Source organism: Megalobrama amblycephala, linkage group LG2 (genome assembly GCF_018812025.1).
Source record: "Megalobrama amblycephala isolate DHTTF-2021 linkage group LG2, ASM1881202v1, whole genome shotgun sequence".
NCBI classification, from domain to species: Eukaryota; Metazoa; Chordata; class Actinopteri; order Cypriniformes; family Xenocyprididae; genus Megalobrama; species Megalobrama amblycephala.
The window spans coordinates 46,956,852-46,980,865 of record NC_063045.1 but is presented as its reverse complement, the minus strand read 5'-3'; the positions used below and the strand labels follow the sequence as shown (position 1 = coordinate 46,980,865).

General features: G+C 36.8%; 1 protein-coding gene across 9 annotated transcripts in view; it reads left to right on the top strand.

The window, feature by feature from the left end:
- Positions 1 to 24,014, top strand: part of auts2a (activator of transcription and developmental regulator AUTS2 a) — a 394,051-nt gene that overhangs the window by 125,508 nt on the left and 244,529 nt on the right. Inside the window, exon 1 of one of the 9 annotated variants that reach the window (XM_048179647.1) lies at positions 5,323 to 5,536. The exons of the other annotated variants lie outside the window; for them this stretch is intronic. Within the exon in view, the coding sequence (XP_048035604.1) occupies positions 5,489 to 5,536 (48 nt within the window). The 5' untranslated portion in view covers positions 5,323 to 5,488. Of the gene's footprint in view, positions 1 to 5,322; positions 5,537 to 24,014 lie in introns of those variants that run through there. 9 annotated transcript variants of the gene reach the window in all.

Sequence of the window (24,014 nt, the reverse complement as noted above, 5' to 3'; positions counted from 1 at the left end):
AAAACAAAAACAAAACAAATTTCTTTAATAATCCAAAAAAAAAAAAAAAAAAAAAAAAAATTCCACATGAAGCAGTTTATATATCAATTTTTAATGATATATTAATTTAAACATTTAAACATTTAAATGGTGGCTGTAATAATTTGTTTTCATGACATTAAATAATGAAGTCATCATGTTAAATACAAATATAATGAATATGTAATATAGTTCATACATTTACAAGATTGCTCCTAACTAAAGCATTTATGAACATTGAATGGCTTTCCTGAGGTAAATGTAGTGTTACGTGACATTGTTTACAAGCTGTTTTTTGCCATCTTTCCGTGGTTTTAATTTAATTTAGCAATTACACAAGACATGATGCATTGCAGTAATTTGTACTTGTTCTTTTAGCATACCTTCTGATGCTCAGTTATGTTTATTTCATGCTATAACTAGTAGTAAAGAGGGAAAGATGATCAGGAAGAGCTGCTGCTTTAAGGCGGCTACATTAACAAGCATCAAAACATTTTTATTTGAAATTTATTATTTGAATTTTGTTATAAAATTAACATAATTTGCAAGCTGAGACTTTTTTCATATCAAAATTAACAAACCACAAAGCTTATTGGAAGTTTTATTCACATATCAACTAATACAGCATATATTAAAAAATATTAGTTCATCAAAATAAACATAGATTAAAAAAAATTTAATTAAACATCACTGTTTTGGTCACTGTTTCGGCCCTTAAAAATTCATCTTATGTTTCATCCAAAACTGAAAATTAATTTTCAGCAGAATATTTTCGATTTGCTGAAATTTCAGTGCATCGTTAATCAGAATCCATGCTAATGTTAGTGTTTCAAATGCAAATCGGACATCAGTGATGCTTTATAAGTATAAAACTTTGGCATGTAAATGATCTCACTGCTACAGGCATGAATAGAAAAAAATGTCATAGGTTTTTATTAAAGTAACGGCCTGAGTCACATCTAATGACCAACTGGCAACTTTCTTCTCGCATTGTCTTCTCTCTCTCTTTTCTCTCACTCTTTTCCTCTCTTTCATTTTTGATAATGTATCTTTTCTTTCATGTGAAACATAAAATCTTAAATGATTGAATGAAGAACTGAAAGTATTTGTGGAAGTGGAGATCTTTCTCTGTCTGTGGTTCTCTCTCAGCGTCTGGCATCTGGTTAAGTGGATAATTTGCAAGATTTAGAAGGGCTGTAGGGGTGTAGCTCAGGAGTGCCAGGGGAGCTGCAGTGGGATGGCCTGTCATTCTATTAGCATGCCCAGGGCAGGGCCTTGGGGTCAGGCATGCTGTCTCTCACAGGCACCCAGAGCTGTTGACTACTGGAGCTGTGGCAGTGAGCTCACAGCTGAGGATGTGGCTTCTTGCTGGTCCGCCAAGCCTGAGGCACTTACCCTCAAGCACAAAAGATACTCCGTGTATGTGTGTTTTGCTGTGCGGATGTATATGTGTCCATGTGTCTCTGCGAGAGTGTAAACATTTTGCTTTCCTCTACATGTTGCTATCTTAAAGGTGCCGTAGAACGTCTTTAGAAAGATTTTTTTTTTAACTGCCTATTTTGGGGCATCATTAAATATGAGCCGATTTAGGATGCAGCCCCTTTAAATGCTCACGCTCCCTGCCCACGGAGCTCGCGCTTGCCTTTAACAGCATAAACAAAGTTCACACAGCTAATATAACCCTCAAAATTGTTCTTTACAAAGTGTTTGTCATGCAGCATGTCTAATATGGTATTTATTTGGATGTTTTTGGATGTTTTACATTTGATTCTGAATGAGTTTGATGGTGCTCCGTGGCTAAAGCTAACATTACACACTGTTGTTGAGATTTATAAAGAATGAAGTTGTTTATGCATTATACAGACTGCAAGTGTTTAAAAAATGAAAATAACGACAGTCTTGTCTCCGTGAATACAGTAAGAAATGATGGTAACTTTAACCTCATTTAACAGTACATTAGCAACATGCTAACGAAACATTTAGAAAGACAATTTACAAATATCACTAAAAATATCATGTTATCATGGATCATGTCAGTTATTATTGCTCCATCTGCCATTTTTCGCTGTTGCCCTTGTTTGCTTACCTAGTCTGATGATTCAGCTGTGCACAGATCCAGACGTTAATACTGGCTGCCCTTGAACATGAGCTGGCATATGCAAATATTGGGGCGTACATATTAATGATCCCGACTGTTACGTAACAGTTGGTGTTATGTTGAGATTCGCCTGTTCTTCGGAGGTCTTTTAAACAAATGAGATTTACACAAGGAGGAGGAAACAATGGTGTTTGAGACTCACTGTATGTCTTTTCCATGTACTGAACTCTTGTTATTCAACTATGCCAAGGTAAATTAAATTTTTGATTGTAGGGCACCTTTAAACAGAAACCTTTGCTTTTTTGATGCAACATCCGCACTAGTAGGTGTCAGTATAAAGTCCAAAACCACTTCCGCATCGGCCAGCAAAACAACTAAACATTTATTAGTGTACCAATAATACTTAATGATTTCTGTTATGATTAACTAGCCTTTTGCAGCCATGTAATACATTAAAGAAAAAGCCATAATATGAATTTGTAAAGTTAATTTGGTCATTTTAAAGCATGAGCTTGTTACAGTTCCTCACAACCACTGATTTCAGGCTTGCATTAGGTCATTTTATATATTTTATGTTTTTTAACAGGACAACAACAGCTCTTGACAGAACAAAAGACAATAATATTATAAAAACAAGATGAGTGCTTCCAGAGTCTTAGTAGACAACAGACACATCTTGTGTAATTATTTTGTCCTCGCTGTGTTTATTTTATCTCTTGTTCTCTGCTTTAGTCTCGGTTGCCTGTGTGTCTCTTTCTAATGGGCACCAGAACATCTCTCTAATCTTATTTATTTACTGTTTTTCTCTGTCTTTTCGTGTTTTGTCCATGGGGTGCACAGTGAAGTGGAGCGTGTGTGTGTTTGTGGGTGTTGATGTGAACATGCAGATGCCCTGTCACTTAGTATTACCATGGCGATGGGTCTCAGTGCACAACATGGGATGGATCAACAGCTAGGGGCTCGTGGGTGTCCTAAATCTGCTATTAATTTCTCCCTGTTTGTCGCTACATCTTCAGATGATGACCCTAGACTACCTTTCTTATTTTCGGCAAAATAGACAAGACAAAAAAACATTCCACACTGACAAAAACCATTTTATTTAATTTTATTTTAGTTTAGGGTTTGCATTTAAATCTGGTTTTAGAAATTGATTTAGCGAGTAGGACGTGTTATTGAAGCGTTGTTCATTGTAGCAAATCACAGACATATTTGATTAGCACGTGAACACAGCGGCCAATCAGAGGTGTTTACGAATCTGCTCAACAATGCTCAAAGCATCACATTTTTAAAATTTCAGTACCAACTTGGTACCGAAGTCGGTACTTTTGACAACACTACTGTTGAGGTTTTTATCTGTATTTGTGTGTGTATTTTCTTTTGTTATCCATTCATAATCATAATAACACTATCACATTATAATAGTTGTAAATAAATGTCAGTCATGTTTGATTGGCTTTTTTATTTGAAGCAGTAGTGGATTTGGCAGCATGTGTGAGATTGATATGGTTATCTGCCAAATTTAGTTTGTTCTGTTTATTCTGGTTGGCATGTGTTTGGGTTCAAATGTGCTGTTGGAAAAACATAATTATTACATTGTGCGGAATTGTGTTTGTATGTGTTGCTGTTTTAGATATGGAAGTTTCTTTACAGTTAAACGTGTGAACTGTATGTGTTTATAAAATATTTCAGTGAATGCTGCTCACATTTTAGTAATGAAAATCACACATAAACAATAAAGATTGGATTATTTGTTTTGTAGTTCATGTAATTCGTTTTTTTTTGTTTTTTTTTTGGGTGTGGTTTGATGGTTGATTCAGGATAGACATATGCTGTATATATAATTAAATGAAGACATTTGCTAAATAGATATGGATGATGTGAAGTAACATTTTTCCAACAAATGGCACAGTTGCTGAGTCACATTGCTGGTGTGGTTAATTCCTGTGACCCTGCCTCTGGATTTGTTTTGTTTAGCTTTATGTTTGATGTGAAGTGGATTGGAGTATATCATGAGAGTAGATCTGCCAGATGTGTTCAAATTAGTTTAGCTGGAGCTTAAAGAGGTCATACAATATTTCAATTTTTGTCTTTTTTTGCAATACAAGTTTGATTTACTATGTTGGCATTAACATCTCTATAAAAAGCTAAGCTGTTAAAATAGATCATTTAGAAATAGTGGTATTGATGTTGCAATCATGAGCATATTGACACATGACCATCCACGTTTACATATTTTGTGATGGTGGCATTTTGCATGCAAAGAGGTTAGCCAATCATAACAGAGGTCATTTACATACAGAAATGTGGATACAACACGTTGCAGGTCCACACCAGCACAGTGACTCAACATCTGTGTCTTTTACTGGAAAATTTTACATTACATCATTCACATTTATTTAGCGAATGACTTCATTTAAATGTATACAAGTTTGAGCAAAACCTGATGATCATCTTGTCCAGTGTGATTTGAGAAGGCCACAAAAAGCATCTTGTGCTTCAGTGGAAAAAAGAGATCTGACACTTAAAGTTCATACATTTTCCTATTTGATTAATGACATATTTAGTACAGAATCTGAAATATTTCTTATTCATTTTTTTTTTTATTTAATTAATTTTTTTTTACTATTCTGTGTATTTTCAGGTTTAAATAAGCTTTGAATACCAGATTTTCAGTGTAGTCTCAAGACATTTGGACTCCACTAAACATTATAGGTAGACAAGTATCATTAGTGTATGCTTATCGTGATACATCTGTGGACATTGAGAGAAGACAGAGAAGATGCCAGAAGATAAAAGGTGGATGAGTGTGATATTGCTAGGAATGATATGGCTGGCTTAGAAAAAAAAAAAAAAAAGCCCAAACACAGATTGAAAGAAAGTACAGTAGCGCAATATGGCAGTAACGTAACCGAATGAATCATTCAGAGACTTTTGGTCTTATATTTTTTTTTAGAGGATTGTCAAGCTGTCATAGAACCTTAAAGGACAGAAAACAGATTGTGGGAAGCATAGAGCGGGGAATGAGAGACTGAAGAGAGAGAGGCTGGATATCCTCTGGCTCTCTGGCATGTGCCATCGCCGATGAACACAGCTGAAACGTATTTGAAGAGCTGGGCTGACATCCTGCCAAGAGAATGAGAGAGAGAGAGAGGCACAAGCAGAAAGCAAAGCGAGAGAGGGAGAGAGAGCGAGGCAGAGAGCGGGACAGAAAGAAGCACAAGCAGACTGAGGGACTGAGCTCTGGTGAAGCAGACCGACCGCATTCAGATCTCCATCCTCTGGCATTTTGCACTGATACCGGACCTCTCGCCCTGTCTGACCTGTACCGCTGCCCTCAGGCACACTACACGCTCCGGGCCAAAAGCTGACACCATGATTAAGTCCAGCTGGTTCTATGTCAAGTTCAAATATAACGAGAAGGTGAGTCTGTACAGTGTCTGTTGCCTTTTATTATTTTTTCGATTTTTCCTCATTCAGTCTTCGGTCTGGTGTTTAACTGGGTTCACAGCCCTCTGTCTTCCTGAGACACGCTGGTCTGGTAATCCTAAGCCTGTCATTGATCTGTTGATATCAGTGATGGTGGTATATTGATAGCTCAGTGTGTGTGCATGTGTGTGATGGTCTGAAATCCTTCTCATACATTTTGTAATAATCACGCCTGCGTTTTGAAGTATTGAATATTTAACTTGACTTGAGCTTGACTCTGCCACCAAGGGCCAAAGTTTTCCACTTTTAAGAGCTGCCCTTATGCACCTCATGTTCTATCGGTAATATGAAAGAGCTTTTCTCTTTTCACTATTGCTGTTATTTATGGTATTAACAGAAATCTGCTGAGACTGAGCCAGATGGTAACATTCATGCAGATGTGATTTGTCTGTGTATATATGTGTATGTGTGCGTGTGTCTCAATGAGGTCATGCCCCTGTCCTGTCCTGTCCTGTCAGCTGTGTTAAACTTTAATGGAGGCTGATATTCTATTCTTCAGAGAGGGAGAGAAAGTGATAGATGGTGTTACTGTGAAAAATAAGATGTGGACCTGGTTTGCATGTTTTGTCAGTTACTTAAATGGTCAATGTGAAAAGAAAAAAAAAAACATCTGTCATTCTGTTATTGGATTGTAGCTCATAAAATCTCTTAGATTGCAAAACCTTATCAAAGGTCACATGTCCATATGATCAGCACTGTGAAATATGAACTTGATCCAGTTTCCCACAGACCTGATGCATTACACTGGACTGAAGGTCAAACAGGAATGATGGTACCTAATGGTTAAAGAGCTCAGTTGTCTACACAAATGTTGCAGGGGCAATCTAGAAGCTGGTGAACTAGGACAGGAATCACTCACCTTCCTGATTGTTCTAGGGGTAATATTTCTGTAATTTGTACATTGTAAAATATATACTCAATTAAATACCTTAGTTTTATTGAGTGAGTGAGTGAGTGAGAAATGTGATAGTGATCTTAGCTGATTAACAGAATTATTTTAGTTTTAGATAATACACATTTCCTGTTTTCAAATATTTTTATGTAAATTTTGAATATTGACTTTTGTTAGTCTCTAATTTGATAAAATGATCATGCAAAGGTAGAAGTAAAAGTTAGATCTTGCAAAAATAACATTGTGTTATCAACTACCTTGCGCTCTAAATATCTGCATTCAAAAACAATTACAAAAAATAGTCAAACTTTATTTAGAGCACATTTAACACAACCGAAGTTGTGCTTTACAATAATATAATGGAGTTTCTGAAGTCCAGAGGTGGGGTAATTTGTATTAAATAATTGACAGAAAAATAATTCTTCATTTGGAGTTGTTCAGTTGATGGATTTACACCTTGTAAACTAACTTTTAACATAAATGTGAATAATTATGGGCTTATACAATATCTCAATTTTGCATCACCCTAATTTTACTCAAATTAGGGTGATGCAAAAATGAGTACACCCCACAACAAAAACTACTACATCTAGTACTTTGTGTGGCTTCCATGATTTTTAATGACAGCACCAAGTCTTCTAGGCATGGAATGAACAAGTTGGCGACATTTTGTAACATTTACCTTTTTCCATTCTTCAAGAATGACCTCTTTTAGAGACTGGATGCTGGATGGAGAGTGATGCTCAACTTCAGAATTCCCCATAGGTGTTCGATTGGGTTCAGATCAGGAGCCACTGAAACACTTTCACCCTGTTCTTCTTCAGAAATCCAACAGTAGCCTTAGATGTGTGTTTAGGATCATTGTCATGTTGGAAAAGTGCACAACGACCAAGGACACGGAGTGATGGTAGCATCTTGTCTTTCAGTATAGAGCAGTACATCTGTGAATTTATGATTCCATCAATGAAATGCAGCTCCTCAACACCAGCAGCACTCATGCAGCCCCTCATAAGGACACTTCCACCACCATGTTTCACTGTAGGCATTATGCATTTTTCATTGTATTCCTCACCTTTGCGTCACCATACAGTTTTGAAGCCATCAGTTCCAAAAACATTTATCTTGGTCTCATCACTCCGGAGTATAGAGTCCCAGTAGTCTTCATCTTTGTCAGCATGGGCCCTGGAAAACTCTAGGCGGGCTTTTTTGTGCCTGGCTTTAGGAGAGGCTTCTTTCATGGACGGCACCCATGCATGCCATTCCTCTGCAGTGTACGCCGTATTGTGTCACGGGAAATACTCACCCCAGTTTGGCTTTCTACTTCTTTAGATAACTGCAGTGAACTTGCATGCCGATTTTCTTCAACCCTTCTCATCAGAAGACGCTCCTCTCATCGTTAACTTCCGTGGACGACCTGCACGTCTCTGTGAGATGGTTCCAGTTCCATCTTTTTAAAATTTTTGTATCACTTTTGCTACAGTATTCTGACTGATAAGTAAAGCTTTGCTGATCTTCTTGTAGCCTTCACCTTTCTGGTGTAAAGAAATTATTTTCATTCTCAGGTCTTGTGACATTTCTCTTCCATGTGGTGCCATTGCTGACAGCAGAAAATGGGAAGTTGTTTTAACACCCTTTTGTAGTCAACTGTCTGCTGGACACCTGTGTAATGAATAATTAGACTCACTTGTGGTTGAATTCTTGTTAAATTAGACATTTGTAGTCTAAAATTTAGCTTTGCTCCAGAGACTTTCAGTGGGGTGTACTCATTTTTGCATCACCCTAATTTGAGTAAAACTGAAAATTTTGTTCTCTAAGTTATATTATTAACCTTACTTTCATGTTATAAGTTAAACAGATGTTATATAAAACTTAGTCTTGTCAACATTTTGGAAATTGTTTTTGTGATCATTGAGATATTGAAATGGGGTGTACTCATTTACGCTGAGCACTGTATGTAGGTTAACGTTAGAGGGACCAAGTTACTTGTTTCAAATGATAAGCCATATTTGAGGTCGGTGAATGATAGGTGAACGTTTGGATTAACTGCCCGACATACTGTAATTACCACAAGGACCCACCGTTAACGAACTGTCCCTCAAGGTCTGCGTGACTTCGCCACTTCCTGTGGATAAAATTTTGGTCGACTGAGCCTGTTCTCGTCGACTAACGTTTAGTCAACTATTACGGGGCAGCCACAGCTCTGATCACTGCGTCCTCCATCCTGCAGTTGTTGACATTGTTGAATGCTGCACTTAAATGACCTTGCTGTCAGCCGGCTTACATCACTTCAGAGTTCTTACTGGTGGTGAAAATTTTGTTCTCAGAGGACCGCACTGGTGGCTAGTTCCTATAACTGAATTCCTGTAACTATACATTTCAAAATCCCCTTTGGCAAATCATGGTAGCTGTAATCAAAGTGAATATTAAGGGGTGGATGTATCTGTCTGACATGACGGTGAACTGTGAAAAGTGCAACCTGTGAGCATGTCTGTGAGAAATACTGTATGCTGTCTGTTTTATTTGACAGTGTCAGCCATATATTGCTCTGTTGAAGACACTGTTATTCACAAAAGCCGTTCATTTTATTCCAAGCCTGTATTTCTCTCTCTCTTTCTCCAGCTCTTGTCTTTCTGTGCTTCTCTCATTCTAATGCCCAAGTGTGCTTATATGACATGTGAACTGCTATAATTTAACATGGCACCATACAGTGCTCATAACTCAGTGTGTGTGAGTGCTAGACAGACAGGGAGAGAGAGGGTTTGAAATGAAAGAGAGATGGGGTTCATACTCTGGACAGGAGAGCGGATGAGAGAAGGGAACCATGACAACAGCCTGACTGCTCTGCTCCCTGGTGTGTGGAAGTAGAGATTGAGAGAACACTTTTGATTCAGGCCATGAAACAAGCGCAAGAGGGTGAAGAGTAAAAATATTCACTTCACAGCTGATTAACAGAGCAATGGATGAGGACTGAGAGAGATGAACTGAGAAATGTGGGTAGCAGACCAGTGAATGACTAATTGAGCTTTGAACAAGCTAGAGATGTGCGGGTTCCGTGTCTCAAAGTAGGCTGATACTGTGCTTTCAGGTGTTGAAACATCTCAGAAATTTGTCTTGTCTTTTGGATTTGTCAAAATTGTCTACATACTGTTGAAATCTAAAAATATAAAGTGCCTGTTATACTAGGGATTAGGGGTGGGTGATATGACCAGTGTTGGGGTAACGCATTACAAGTAACTTGAGCTACATAATCAGATTACTTTTTTCAAGTAACTAGTAAAGTAATGATGGTTACTTTTTCACATTTATTGACCGACAGCTCTTCCCATGTTGAGAGAAATAGGGTAAGTGCAGAGGTGTTGTGTGCGCTGTGTGAACATGATGGTTACTGTAGTTCGAGACTAAATGTAAACATGTATTTACTCATCTCACTTGCACAAAAACATTCAGTATTCCTCAAAATGAATAAAAACCATGAAATGCAATCTCAGAATTTTATGCAAACCTGTAATAATTAAATATATTAAATTACACAAATATTCTTTATGTATTTAATCTCACTTTATTAACCAATGTCTTTGCTGCTGACCTTCAATGGTCCAATTCTACATACTAATAAGCAAAAATGTCTTTATACTAGATTTAGAAATAATAGTGTTGAACTTCCATTTCCTTTATCCTATTCTTCTTTAATCCAGAATGGCAGCAGAGCTGAAAGGTTTGTTTGAGCTCTACTGTACAGGCATAAATATGCATTTCCTTCAGCCTGAGGCTTATTCATTTCACTTTTGGTGTGAAAGGTCCTTAACATTTGCCAAAAATAGAGCTTTTTTTGTTGTTGTTAAAAAAAAACAAAAACAAGCAAGCCCAGCCCAGGTGAGAAAAAGTAATGCAAAAGTAATGTAATGCATTACTTTTCATAAAAAGTAACTAATTAACGCAATTGGTTACTTTTTTTTTTTTTTACAGAGTAACTTAATATTGCAATGCATTACTTTTAAAAGTAAATTTCACCAACACTGCCATTAAAAATAAGAACAAAGAAGCAAATTACAAACAGTAGCACAGATATAATAGAGAAAATATGCAAATTAAATAAACATTGTTTTTCAGCTACACTAAGTTTATTTAACATGTTGTAAGAAATACTACAGAAATTGAATAATCAAGTGTATAACTAAAACACTGCATTGTCTTCACTGTTTGAATCAAATATGAACAGATACAAAAGTGATTTAGTCAAGAACAGTGAGTGATTTTCTCAGTTTTGTTGTTTGATTAACATTAGTAAGACAAACAGCAGTTTAAGACTGAATGTATGGATCCAATTTACTGACACACATCCAGTTTTCACCCAACTGTTTACGTTAATTTAAAGGTGCTCTAAGCGATGTCACGCGTTTTTAGGCCAAAATATTTTTTGTCACATACAGCAAACATCTCCTCACTATCCGCTAGCTGCCTGTCCCCTGAACACACTGTAAAAAAACGCGGTCTCTGTAGTCGCCACAAGCTCCAAAAACGGCAACAAAAACTACCTGGTGCAGCCTGGACCACGAAACATAATAAACATGCTTCAGCCAATAACCGACAAGAATGATTTTAAATGCGCGTTCATGAAGCATGGAGGGGAGGGGGAGGAGGAGGAGGAGGGAGGATCTAGCTAGCCTCTCTTTTGTTTGACAACACTTCGAATGTCAACAGGAAGTTACTCCACCCAGGATCGCTTAGAGCACCTTTAAGAGATAACCGACTATATTTACGTGAAAACACCAGACGACGGGCATTTTGACATTATTGTGTGTCTATCTGATCATTCAAGCGCAATAAGATGTGAAAGATAACTGAATTCACGATCACATGCTATCTGAGAGAGGCAGCTTTCTGTGGATGTTTCAGGTGTATGTCATTCAGCACAAGCACCAGTTCAGTTTCACAGCTTATTGCGTTTTAATAATTGTATCAAACGTCATATGCATTCTGAATTTGTGATTGCATGTTGTCTAAGAGAGGCAGCTATCTGTGCGTGCGCTTCAGCTGCATGTCAGTCAGCGCGAGCATCAACCGCATTGAGTTCTTTTTCACAGCTTATTGCGCTCAACATCAAGCACATCCCACTCTTTATTTTCTCATTTTTGCATGTTTCTTTATCACTTTTATGTGTAAATAACTTGGTATGTAGTGCTGTGCTCTGCAGATATATTTGCATACCACAAAATAAACGATAAAATAAAATATCTAAAGATAGATACCATGGTCACGATATTTACAGTCATACCAGGTGAAATTTACAAATCACTGTATTGACATCTCTCCGAGGTTGAAACACTGCTTGAGCGATTACATGAGACATGATACATTTCAGTAAGTTGTACTGTTTCTTTCAAATCCCTTCTCATGATCATTCTTGTTTATTTCTTGCTATAAGTAGTAGTAAAGAGGAAAAGTTGATCGGTTCAGATGTGCTGTGAATGGGTGAACTTCATTACCCTTTCACCACTGTCTAGATCAAAGTGGTTGACTGACGGCAGGCGTCCAAGTGTTGTTCTAAAAGCAGAATATCTCAGAGCCGCAGGTTCAGCCCTGTTGACCATAAGGCCACTGATTTACCCCTCTTCTGACATGTGTGGGCTAAAGACAGGCTCCCTTATGCAAAAAAGAGGACTGGAACAATCCACCCTCCTTTTAAACAAGTATAAAAACAAACAGGGAAAATAAGATATTGTGAATTTCTCATGGGTTGTGCCCTCCACTATGTTTTGGTTTAATTGCATCAGAATGCTTTTGTTGTTTTAGTTGCGGGCTGGAAAATGGTGAATTGTAAACGGCTCTCACAGAGAAGCATGCAGAGATAATTTTAGTGATTATGGGCTGCTTTTATTCTACCCTAGCTCTATGAACAGTTCATTGCTCTGCTTGTTGATGGAAGCCATGTTAGGCTGGTTTAATCGAGATGGGTGGTCTGCTTCTAATGGTCATGATTTCTGTCCGGGTGGTAGCTTGGATTTGAAGGCCGCACCCTGTAAATACATATTTCTTATAGTTCCAAAAGGGGAAAAACAAAACAAAAAAAAAACATTATCTGATTTAATAAAACCGACAAATTAAATAAGTAATTTCTTCTTCAAAAAAATGATCAATTTAGATTGATAAAAATGCAGCAGATCTGTAGAGTCTATTTTAAATTATTTATTCTTAGAGTCTGAAGTGGTACAAAGTGGTTTGCATGCTTCCTAACCCCTTTTTGACTGAGGCTAAACAGGCTTTGAGGTCCAAACAGTGTCATTGTGACTAATTCATCGGCTCTGTTTGGGGTATTGCAGTAGATAGATGACAAATCCCCAACACTACTGCTCTTTCAGAGCTTTTAATCACAGCAATGCAACTTTCAGTATGAAAAGGCTGAGGCAAAAAGCTTCTAAGAAGGTAGTCTCAGCCTCAGACGTCCCGCCCACGGACTGTTGGCTGAACATCTGATGCATATGGCACACTTAACTGGAAACACTTCAGGATTTTCGAAGTCGTCAAATGGTTGGTTGAATTCTACAGAATGTCTGGGAGATCTGTGTGTTGCGTTCTTTAATAGTCTGCCTGGAAACAAATGTGTGATGCCAAACCCCCTTGTGGATGAAGTTTTTACAACTGCAACATGAGCGATTTACAGGGTCAACTAAATGGTGGATTTTCAACAGTATGTGAAGTTCGTGGATCCATTGTTGCAGTAAACGTTCTTGAATGAATAATTTATTAGATGCACATTGGTCTGTTATTATAGGGATGTTGACTTTACATTTTCATGCCCCTAAACATGACGTGGAACAAAATGAACTATGATTGGTTGCATTACATGTCACTCAAACGTCCTCTTTGGCAGTCCTTGGCCAATGAAAGCTGTGATAAAGTCCAGACCTTCTGCCATCAGTCTGAAGGTCTGACTACGCAAGACTACTAAGGAGGAGTATGAAATTACAATTCACCCTAATATATTCCAAATTCACTTTCCATCCATCCATCCATCCATATGTTACAAAAAGAAATGCTGTTTTTGTCACATACAGTAAGAGATTGTTTACAGTACCTTTAGTTGCCACAGTTAAACTGAGGTATCTTGCTCCCTTTCATAATGAAACAAAACGTCTTGATTCAGATGTGTAGAGAATAACAAACGAAAAACAAATTACTAAAAATAATTGATTATAATTGAAGCTTTGGATTAATACACACGTTTGTGGCATACAGTGCAAAACATTACTGATTTCTTTGGTGCTTCTTGATCCTGAAGCTTATCAAAATCATTCTCACAATTGACAAAACTTAATCTTTAGCTCTTTCTCACACTGGTCCCAGGCCATCTTTATTGTTGAGCTCTTTGTTCTAGTAGTAATGTTCTTTTGGTTGAAGATAACATTCTGTAACTCTTTAGGAAAGTTAGTGCCAGATGAAGAGATGAAGGGAAAGTTGAGCACAGAGAGAGAGAGAGAGTGAGAGAGAGTTTGTATCAAAGAGAAGCAGCCATCTGTGTTAGTGAGCAGCAAACAGCTGGTCGAGAGGATGCAAGATGTCTGTACCAAGACTGACAAGATTGGGGATGACAGGAAACAGATTTCCTCCCGCTTTTTCCCACTCTCTGAGCAAGGCAAGTGGGCCGCCCGTGTGCTGTGATGCCTCCCCAGCCTCCAGATGCTGCTGTCCTCCTGCGTGTGTGTGTGTGTGTGTGTATCTCAGAAATATGACACACTTTCACCTGCACATCCACAGAAACTTAGACTCAATTACATTATCATCACTGCATGTTTATGTCTTCAGAATTTTTGTTTTATACATTGCGCAGTTGTTCTTTTCATTTTGTTTTTCAGTGCTTTTCATTTTCCACTTTCTACAAGTTTGCCTGGTTTCAGAAATAATAGATATTAGTTTCAGATTTCAGATTATTTGTTTCAGATTTCATGTCTGAATAGTTCATTTCAGTTCTTTGTGATTTTCTTCAGCCAAATTCATATTTTTAATGAAATATTTTGCTTAATTTTGTTGTTTATACAGTTGTTGGTTTTTTTAAGTGTAAATTTATTTGTTTTAGTTAGATTTTATATGGTTAGTCCAACATTTTACTCACCTCACTTAAATACTCCTCAAAAAGTTCATAAAGTTGAGTGATTACAAACACTTTTCACCCAATTATATCTAATAGAGTCTAAAAAATTGTTTTGGAATAGTGAGAGATTGTAGCGTATGTAATTTTTTTTGGAGTTCAGTTTCGACCAAATCACTCAAAAGAACTTGTTCAAAAAATTATTCATCAAACAGACATCACTAACTAGTGTAAAATCTTGGTTAGTAGTACTATAAAGAGTGCACTCATAATCTTAGCCATGTTAACATGTCTTTTTGGCTGTGTTTCAGAACCTAGTAGGCTGCCTTCCTAGACAGCATTTTTCGACATCATAGGCCCAAAAATGTTGCTTGGCTTTTGAAACAGCCTGAGACCAGCACAGAATCTTACCCCTGAGGGAGCAATTCTTCCTTTTTCCCCTTCATTTCTTTTTTCCCCCTCTTCTCTCGCTCTCGACGTGATGAGAGGAAGATGCCTGGCAGCTGCTGAGGCAACGAAAGGTCACCCTGTCGTCGCGGCAACACGATAGCGAATGGGAGAAGCTGTCATCTCTCTGGCATTTTGATTGACAGGCTGCCTGGGTGACTTAAACTCTGTGGAGAAAAGGCCTGACAAGGCAGAGCTGTCACTTTATTGGCCGCACAGAGCCTGTGCTATGTGTGTGGATTAAATGAGAATAGAGGAAACCGTATAAGAGGGAAATAAAATTAGATGGATTGAAGAGAATATAGATTGTGTATGTGCACTGAAAAAAAATTGGTGTTGAAACAATTTTCAATCAGAAATTGCTAGTACATTTCACAAACAGTTACAAAGAAATGGCAAATAACACATTGAATGAAATGTGAAATTTTGAAGTAGAAAGACTGAAATAGTATTTTCTCAGAAAATGTACTCCAATGTTGTATTAACCTAAACTTTTCATTTGCCAAATTTGAAAAACATTTCAGAATAAAAAAAGGTGTCTGGTCTATTGCATCTCCCTACTTTCCCACTAGGAGTGGTGGGTGACACTCCTAATAAATGTTAATTTCCAACGTTCTTTGGGTTCATTTTAAGCCAGCAATACAGTAATTTTTAAACAATAGTTGAGTAAAGTACCCAGCAGGTTGGGCAAACATTTAATCGAACCGCTGGGTTGGGCAAACATTTAACCTAATCGTTGCTTGCAATTTTACGTAGTGTAAAATTACCCTTGTATTAGACCTTATATCTTGAAATAGCCTCACTTTTACCATTCTATACTTTGCCATACTGCTGTTTCCTTTCTTAAATTAGTTAATCAGCCAAATTAATTGGTTGATTATTCAATGTGCTTTTTTCAATAGTAATTAAAGTGTAACCACCAATTTTCTACCTGCTTTGTATTGTTACAATGTCAGTGGTATATTTAAATGTTTACTCGTTCTCCCTGTTACCTGAACTGAGACAGAATGGCAGTTTCTTTCAGTTTTTTCCCTCCATTTGGCCTAAAACACTGTGTTCATTGTCATCCAGTTTGAAATGTTGACAACAAACACAGAGGTTTTTTTAGATTTTCTGTTGCGGCGTTCTCTCTGTATTTTCAATTCTTTGCAGCCTTTAGTGACTGTCTACAACACGCTGGACCCTTCACTGGAAACCGAGAGTAATTCACTCCCGCTAAACATTTATTCTTTGAATTCTTGCAGCCGGGGAAGAATACAAGTCAACATCATAATGACTAAAAGTTTGCTAAGAAGTATTTCCTACTAAAGCAAGGTACTATTTGACTCTGGTAAGCATATCCATAGCAGACTGGTCGGAGTGGCCTTGGATGGCAATATGCCCAGTGCATTATGGGTGTTACCTATTTGGCAAAGGTGGAAGATAACAACCCTTTTCTCTGTTTTCTCTTGCACCAATTTCAAACGTTTTTTCTCCTTTCTGCTATGTGGACAGACAATTTTTTTGAAAGCTCATTTTGCCAGCTAAGAACCCCTTTAACTTGTTTAGAAATTATCAAATCAACTTGTGAATCAACAGTTTGAGCAGCACTAGACCACACTGACATCTCTATTGATCCGCTCATACATGCAACCACTTAACAGAAAACATAAACTCTCTTTATGTGTGTGCACTTGGAAAAAAAACTAAAGGGTGTCAGTCTTCGTAGTGTACATGTTTTATTAATCATGGGAGCTGAAAGACCCTCAGTCTCCCTGTGATCATTAATGCATGCACCAGATAACGTATTTACATGTTCTCATGAATTATTCATGTCCAGAGAGGAAGAGTAAGAAGAGTCTGGTTGAGGAGGACCCTCTGCCCACAGGCTCTTGTAGTGTGTGTGTGTGTGTGTGTGTGTGTGTGTGTGTGTGTGTGTGTGTGTGTGTGTGTGTGTGAATACAGTACCTGTTGTAACGTCGTGCATGGCTTAGTCTTAAGAATAGTACAGGCCAATTTCTTGTTTTAGTAGGAGCTGTTTTTCCCTAATATAATATAATATAATTATTTTCACACCTAGCAAAGCATTTACTGAATAATAAGGATAAATGTACACAGTTAGCCTCAAAGGATCTGCTTTATTTTTCAACTAATACCTGCAACCTTTCCTGTTTTTTCCTCTATCTCTCTGTATTAAGTCTGCTCTGCAATTTATCTGATTTTTCAGATCTGAAAATGAGACTGCTCAGGTATCTCATTTGCCTTCCCTGATGAACTCTTCAGGATTAGTACAGCTGAATTAATTCAAGTTTGATTCACTGATAGATGATATCTTATGGGATTTATATGACTTTTGGAAAATCGGCCTCATCATAGTGTTTTTTTTTAAGGTGCCCTAGAATGTTTTTTTACAAGATGTAATATAAGTCTAAGGTGTCCCCTGAATGTGTCTGTAAAGTTTCAGCTCAAAATACCCCATAGATTTTAATTAATTTTTTTAACGGCCTATTTTGGGGCATCATTAGAAATGCGCCAATTCAGGCTGCGGCCCCTTTAAATGCTCGCGCTCCCCGCCCCCGAGCTCTCGACTCTATATAGATTGCATAAACAAAGTTCACACAGCTAATATAACCCTCAAAATGGATCTTTACAAAGTGTTCGTCATGCATGCTGCATACATTGATCGGATCATGTGAGTATAGTATTTATTTGGATGTTTACATTTGATTCTGAATGAGTTTGAGGCTATGCTCCGTGGCTAAAGGGCTAAAGCTAACATTACACACTGTTGGAGAGATTTATAAAGAATGAAGTAGTGTTTATGAATTATACAGACTGCAAGTGTTTAATAATGAAAATAACAACGGCTCTTGTCTCCATGAATACAGTAATAAACAATGGTAACTTTAACCACATTTAACAGTACATTAGCAACATGCTAACGAAACATTTAGAAAGACAATTTACAAATATCACTAAAAATATCATGTTATCATGGATCATGTCAGTTATTATTGCTCCATCTGCCATTTTTCGCTGTTGTCCTTGCTTGCTTACCTAGTCTGATGATTCAGCTGTGCACATCCAGACGTCCTGCCCTTGTGTAATGGCTTGAACATGAGCTGGCATATGCAAATATTGGGGGCGTACATTTTAATGATCCCCACTGTTACGTAACAGTCGGTGTTATGTTGAGATTTGCCTGTTCTTCGGAGGTCTTTTAAACAAATGAGATTTACATAAGAAGGAGGAAACAATGGTGTTTGAGACTCACTGTATGTCTTTTCCATGTACTGAACTCTTGTTATTCAACTATGCCAAGGTAAATTCAATTTTCCATTCTATAGCACCTTTAATGTTTCTATCCTATCTTTCAAGCTGAAGTTCGATATAGCTTAAATAATACATGTGCTCCCTTTATTTGCTCTCTTTCAGTTTAATTCTTGGAATCAGTTTAATTGTCTACAGGATCAGAGTTTTCTTCAGTGTGCCAGCAGTGTGCACTCTTTTCTGTGTTATTTTTCAAGTGTGATTTTCTGTAATAATGAGGTCCTAACTACACAGATCACCTGAATACTGGCACAGACCCCCCACCCCCAAAATGAGTAATTAGGATTGCTTCGGTTTAAATTAATCACTATTATTTAAGCACAAGTGCTGTTCAACCTATGGAAACTCATGCTTCTATCTTTTAGTTTGTGTAAGTGGGTGTATCCCATACTGTCATGCAATAAAGTATTTGATTAATGCATCCTAAGCCATAGTAAATGGAAAGTAGGATGCTATGACCACATGGTATACTCATTTTGGCGAGTTGATGAAATGTGCATCCGTGGATGATTTTTGTACACAGCCACAACTGCACTGCAGAAGAGAATTTCTAGTCATAGAATACTGGTAAGAAAATTAAAAAAAAAAAAAAAAAAAAAAAAAAAAAATTAATTCCATTTGGTAACACTAGCGATGTGTTGATTTGAAGCCATTTGAAGCTAAATGCAGACATTTGTTTGCAAGCCATTAAACGGACAGACTGGAGTGATGAAACCTGTGATGATTAGTCTACTATTAAAGCATGAATATGATGTAAGCATTAGGTCTACATAATATTCACATGCAGTTCATTAAGGGCATAATGTATTAGCCCTACAGTTACAGCATGAAATATTTAAACCAATAACATTTTTATCTCCCAATTCTGACTTTTTTCTTGCAATCGCGAGTTATATCTCTCAATTCTGACTTTATATCTTGCAGTTAACTCACAATTCTGAAGAGAAAAATCATAATTGTGGGATATAAATTCACACTTCTGAGGGGAAAACAGAAAAGTGTTTATATCTCTTTAAAATCTGAATTGGGAGAAAAAACTTTCAATTTGCTTTTTTATTCTTTTATTCTGTGGCTTCCATAGACTGCTACTGCAGAACTGTCATTTCTGCCACCAGAAAGGCCTTGCAGACACCCAAATGGTCTATAGTATAGTATAGTATGTTCCATGCGTGAATATTATCTTACTACACACTCCTATGTAGTATGATTTTATGAATTACATACTTTTAGTGCATATAGCATACACTACCGTTCAAAAGTTTGGAGTTAGTAATTTTTTTATATGTTTGAAAGACATCTCTTATGTTCACCAGAGCAGCATTTATTTGATCAAAAATACAGTAACATAGTAATACTGTGAAATAGTTTTTCTATTTGAATATATTTTAAAATGTTATTTATTCCTGTGATGGCAAAGATGAATTTTCACATGATCCTTCATAAATTAAAAATAATAATAATAATAATAATAATAATAATAATAATAGAAAAATATATAAAAAAAAATAAAAAATAAAAAATTTAACCCAACATTTGTATTGGTAGTGTAAATAAAACTGGATGCAGCCTTCACATTAGTATGTGAGAAAATAATATGTTGGTGTGTGAATAGCTGTCTGTGTGGTCATTGAAATAAAGCTTTGAAATTTTGGACACTAAGAAACCTGGAGAGCTGATCTGCATTTCTGTAGAGCAGATGACCAAGCGTCTGTCTGTGATATAGCCAACTTATGCTGTGTGTGGTGCTGTACGGTTGTCTGTATGTACATCGCATCCGTTCTGCATTTGTGTTTGTTTTGAAGTGTAACGGTGTGTGCGAGCTCCCCGTCTGTTCGTCTCTCTCTTATAACACGCTCCAGCAACACAGGGCAAAACAAAGGAAATGCTTTGCGTGATGCCGGGCCTTGATTGCGCTCTCAGTGTAAGCGGACCCCTCCCCCTGGGGAATTATCTGCCAAAGCGTCCACGGTGCTCTGGTTTTAATAATAATTATCTAAAATCGCACCAATTAGCCTGCAGCTATACAAGGAACTTGGGAAGAGGAAGGGGAGAGAGGGAGAAAGGGAAGCAGAGAATAAGGACTGCAAGGTTGCTCTTCTTATCTTTATGTTCATTTAATATCACTAATGAACCTAGAATGGATCTTTTTGTGGTTTAAAAGTCTTTGATTTGTAATATCTCTGCACACCTTATAAATCGCTGAGCATTAAGGTCAAATGTTTCTGTTCTGATAGAAGGGGCATTTTAATTCTGAAGCATCTAGTTTTATACTCCCCCATGCTAAAGTTATATATTCTTGTAATCAGACATGTTTGTGTGATTTTAGTGGTGTATTTTGGTTTTAAGGCATGTCTATAGTATCCTCAGGCTGTATTGCAGTTCTCTGGCTCTTCTTCTTCTTCTTCTTTTTTTTCATGTTTTCCCAGGCTCTTGTCACCTTATCATTAATACCTTTAGGGCTCAATAATAAGGATTGCTTGAGGCCACTGTGAGACTTTGGGTCAGCTTACAGGACTGAGTCTTGCCTTATCAGACTAGTGTTGAGTTGTTATTCCATCTTATGTGTGTTGGTCATGTAGTTTTAAAGGGTTAGTTCACCCAACAATGAAAATTCCGTCATTAATTACTCACGCTCATGTTGTTCCACACCCATAAGACCTTTGTTCATCTTCGAAACACAAATTAAGATATTTTTGATGAAATCCGATGGCTCAGTGAGGGCTCCATTGACAGCAAGATAATTAAAGATGGACTCAGTATTATTTCAAATACACTGTTTGGGTATTAGTCGGGCCGATACCAACAGCAAACGTGTAACCAATCAGCATTAGGGGGCATATGATGGTCGAGGAGAGAGAATGAGCAAGATGGAGATTTGAAAATAAGAAAAGAAAAAAAAATGCAGAACGAGAAATACAAAAGAGCTCAAAAGAATATCACTGCAATGAATGTGTATAACTGGGCAAGCGCTTTAGGACCCGCGTTTATATTAGAAAAGTTTTCCGATGCTGGAGAGAGATAAGCGGGAAGGCCTGAAAACAGACGTGGAGACTGCTTTGATTCCTTATCATGTAAGTAGGTTTTGATTGTCTGGAGCTGCAGTTCTGTTGGCGATTAACAACAAACTCTGTTTGTATTTACTCTTGTGTACTGTACATTAATTTTTTGTGCTTCCTTGTCCTTCGTTCATCATCTGCGCTTTATTTTTCGTGAAGCATTTTGTTGCATGTCAGCTGTGATAAACAGACATCCACTTGCATTGCGTGTGTTACAGTGGCCAGATAGTGAGAGTTTTGCAGTTAAACTACTGCACACTGATGACCGCTAGTGAATAAGGTGTTTAGCATCATTGGTAGTGCATTCACCTCGCATGCCAGCAGCGATCGGGCCAGGGTTCGAGACCGACTCAGAACAGGGTGGTTAGTATTGGAGTGTGAGTTTTGGAGGCGGAGCAATGAAGAGAGGGGTGGGTTTGTTTGGGTTGATTTCAAATATCAACAGTGTTCAACAACGAATTTGAGAAATCGCATACAGCATCTTAAACACTTTCAAATGCCCAGAAAGGTACTAAAGACATATTTAATACAGTTCATGTGACTACAGTGGTTCAACCTTTTTTTGGCACACAAAAAGTATTCCTGTCACTTTATGAAGCGACAGGAATACTTTTTGTGTGCCAAAAATCCAAAAACAAAATAACGACTTTATTCAACAATATCTAGTGATGGGCGATTTCAAAACACTGCTTCATGAAGCTTCGAAGCTTTACAAATCTTTTGTTTCGAATCAGTGGTTTGGAGTGTGTATCAAACTGCCAAAGTCACGTGAACCATTGAAATTTCGAAACATTTCGAAACACTTAACACTTAAATCAGTTGACTTTGGCAGTTTGATCTATCTATCTATCTATCTATCTATCTATCTATCTATCTATCTATCTATCTATCTATCTATCTATCTATCTATCTATCTATCTATCTATCTATCTATCTATCTATCTATCTATCTATCTATCTATCTATCTATCTAATGTTAGATGTTGTATTTATTGTTGTAAATCTGTTGTTTTTAATAGTGCTATATAAATAAATTTGATTTGACATTGGACAAATATATTTGATAAGGATTTGTTTAAATTGCAAAAGTGACCTGATTGTTTTGGAAATAAACTAATAATTTCCAGATAAAAAATAAATAAAATATCTAATTAATTATTTGTAGTAAATATATAATAAAATCTATATTTTAATATCAAATTTTAAATGTGTATTTTTCAAATAATTATTGTAATTATAACTTAAATATTATATAATATGTATTTATTTATTTATTGTTCATTGCAAATAAAAATGGACACAGGGCAACTAAAAGTCTGAACTACCTCAGCAGCAGAATAAAATCTTTATAGATGAGTCTTAACCTTACATTTTGACCCCAGTTTGAATGTTATCTTGTATGACAACAATTTGTATGCAGTGTCACACCTTGTGTATACTCTCCTCACCTCTCGTCCTTCCTCTCTGTCTCTCTGTCTGCCTCACAGACACATTTATATCTATGCAGACCGTCATGGCTGTTTTTTTCTCTTTCTGGATATATTTTATAGTCCTCCCTGTGCGTGTTTCTGTTTCTGTGTTCTATCCCACCCTGCCTCATCCTCCTCTGCCTCACCCTGATCTGATCAGTGGTCATGTAGCACCACCTGCAGGTCAGCAGAGAGGTAACACCTTCTTCACAGGTACATGATGTCCACGTACACCGTCTACAGACGCATACGATTATTTTTCTGTCTGTTATGGAGGCAAGTTCGACAGGATCAACAGAATCGATTCTCTAATGCTCTGTGTTTTCATGGCATCAATATTAAATCACAATGAGAGCTTGTAAAGTAGAGCATTATTATGTGCACACCAACTCAATGTATCCCTGTTCGGATTTTTTTTTCTCATAAGAAAGTTAAATGTCATCCACCTCTCAAAGCTCGCATGCACCTTAGAGTTTGTACCTCATTTTTCCTTCAATTGCTTTTTTTTTTTTTTTTTTTTTTTTAAATCCCCCTTTGTGGCTCTAGGCTTTAAAATAAATCCTGTGTGTCCTGCATTTGCATTCTGCATTATTCATACTACAATTGGCTTTCATTTTCTTCTAGTGCAAGCCCAGGGCAGAGGCTGTGGTGTGTATTCCTCATTCCTCATGTGTGTTGTATGCTGCTTTTTTTTTTTCTTAAAATATTGAGGAAATCAAGTTCATATTTTACTCTCTATTCATCTCTAATAGTCATTTAAATATATTGCTAATGCAATTTTAATATGATATGGGTAACTCATATTCATAATCTTATATTAAAATGAAACTTTATATAGAATGGATATTTTTTCACCCCTGAAATAACTTTTGATGTAATTGAATAACTACTGACATAAGCAAAACTACATGGGTGGAAACAAATTCAACTGTAGCCTAATATATCCCATTTTTTAAATTCTTTTTATTATTAAACAATCTTATGATACTTATATGATACATACAAATATAAAATATACGCACACTACTTTTAATTCTGTTTTTGTTGTTGGTGTTGGGCGTGTATATATATATATATATATATATATATATATATATATATATATATATATATATATATATATATATATGTAACTTATAAAGTTACATATATA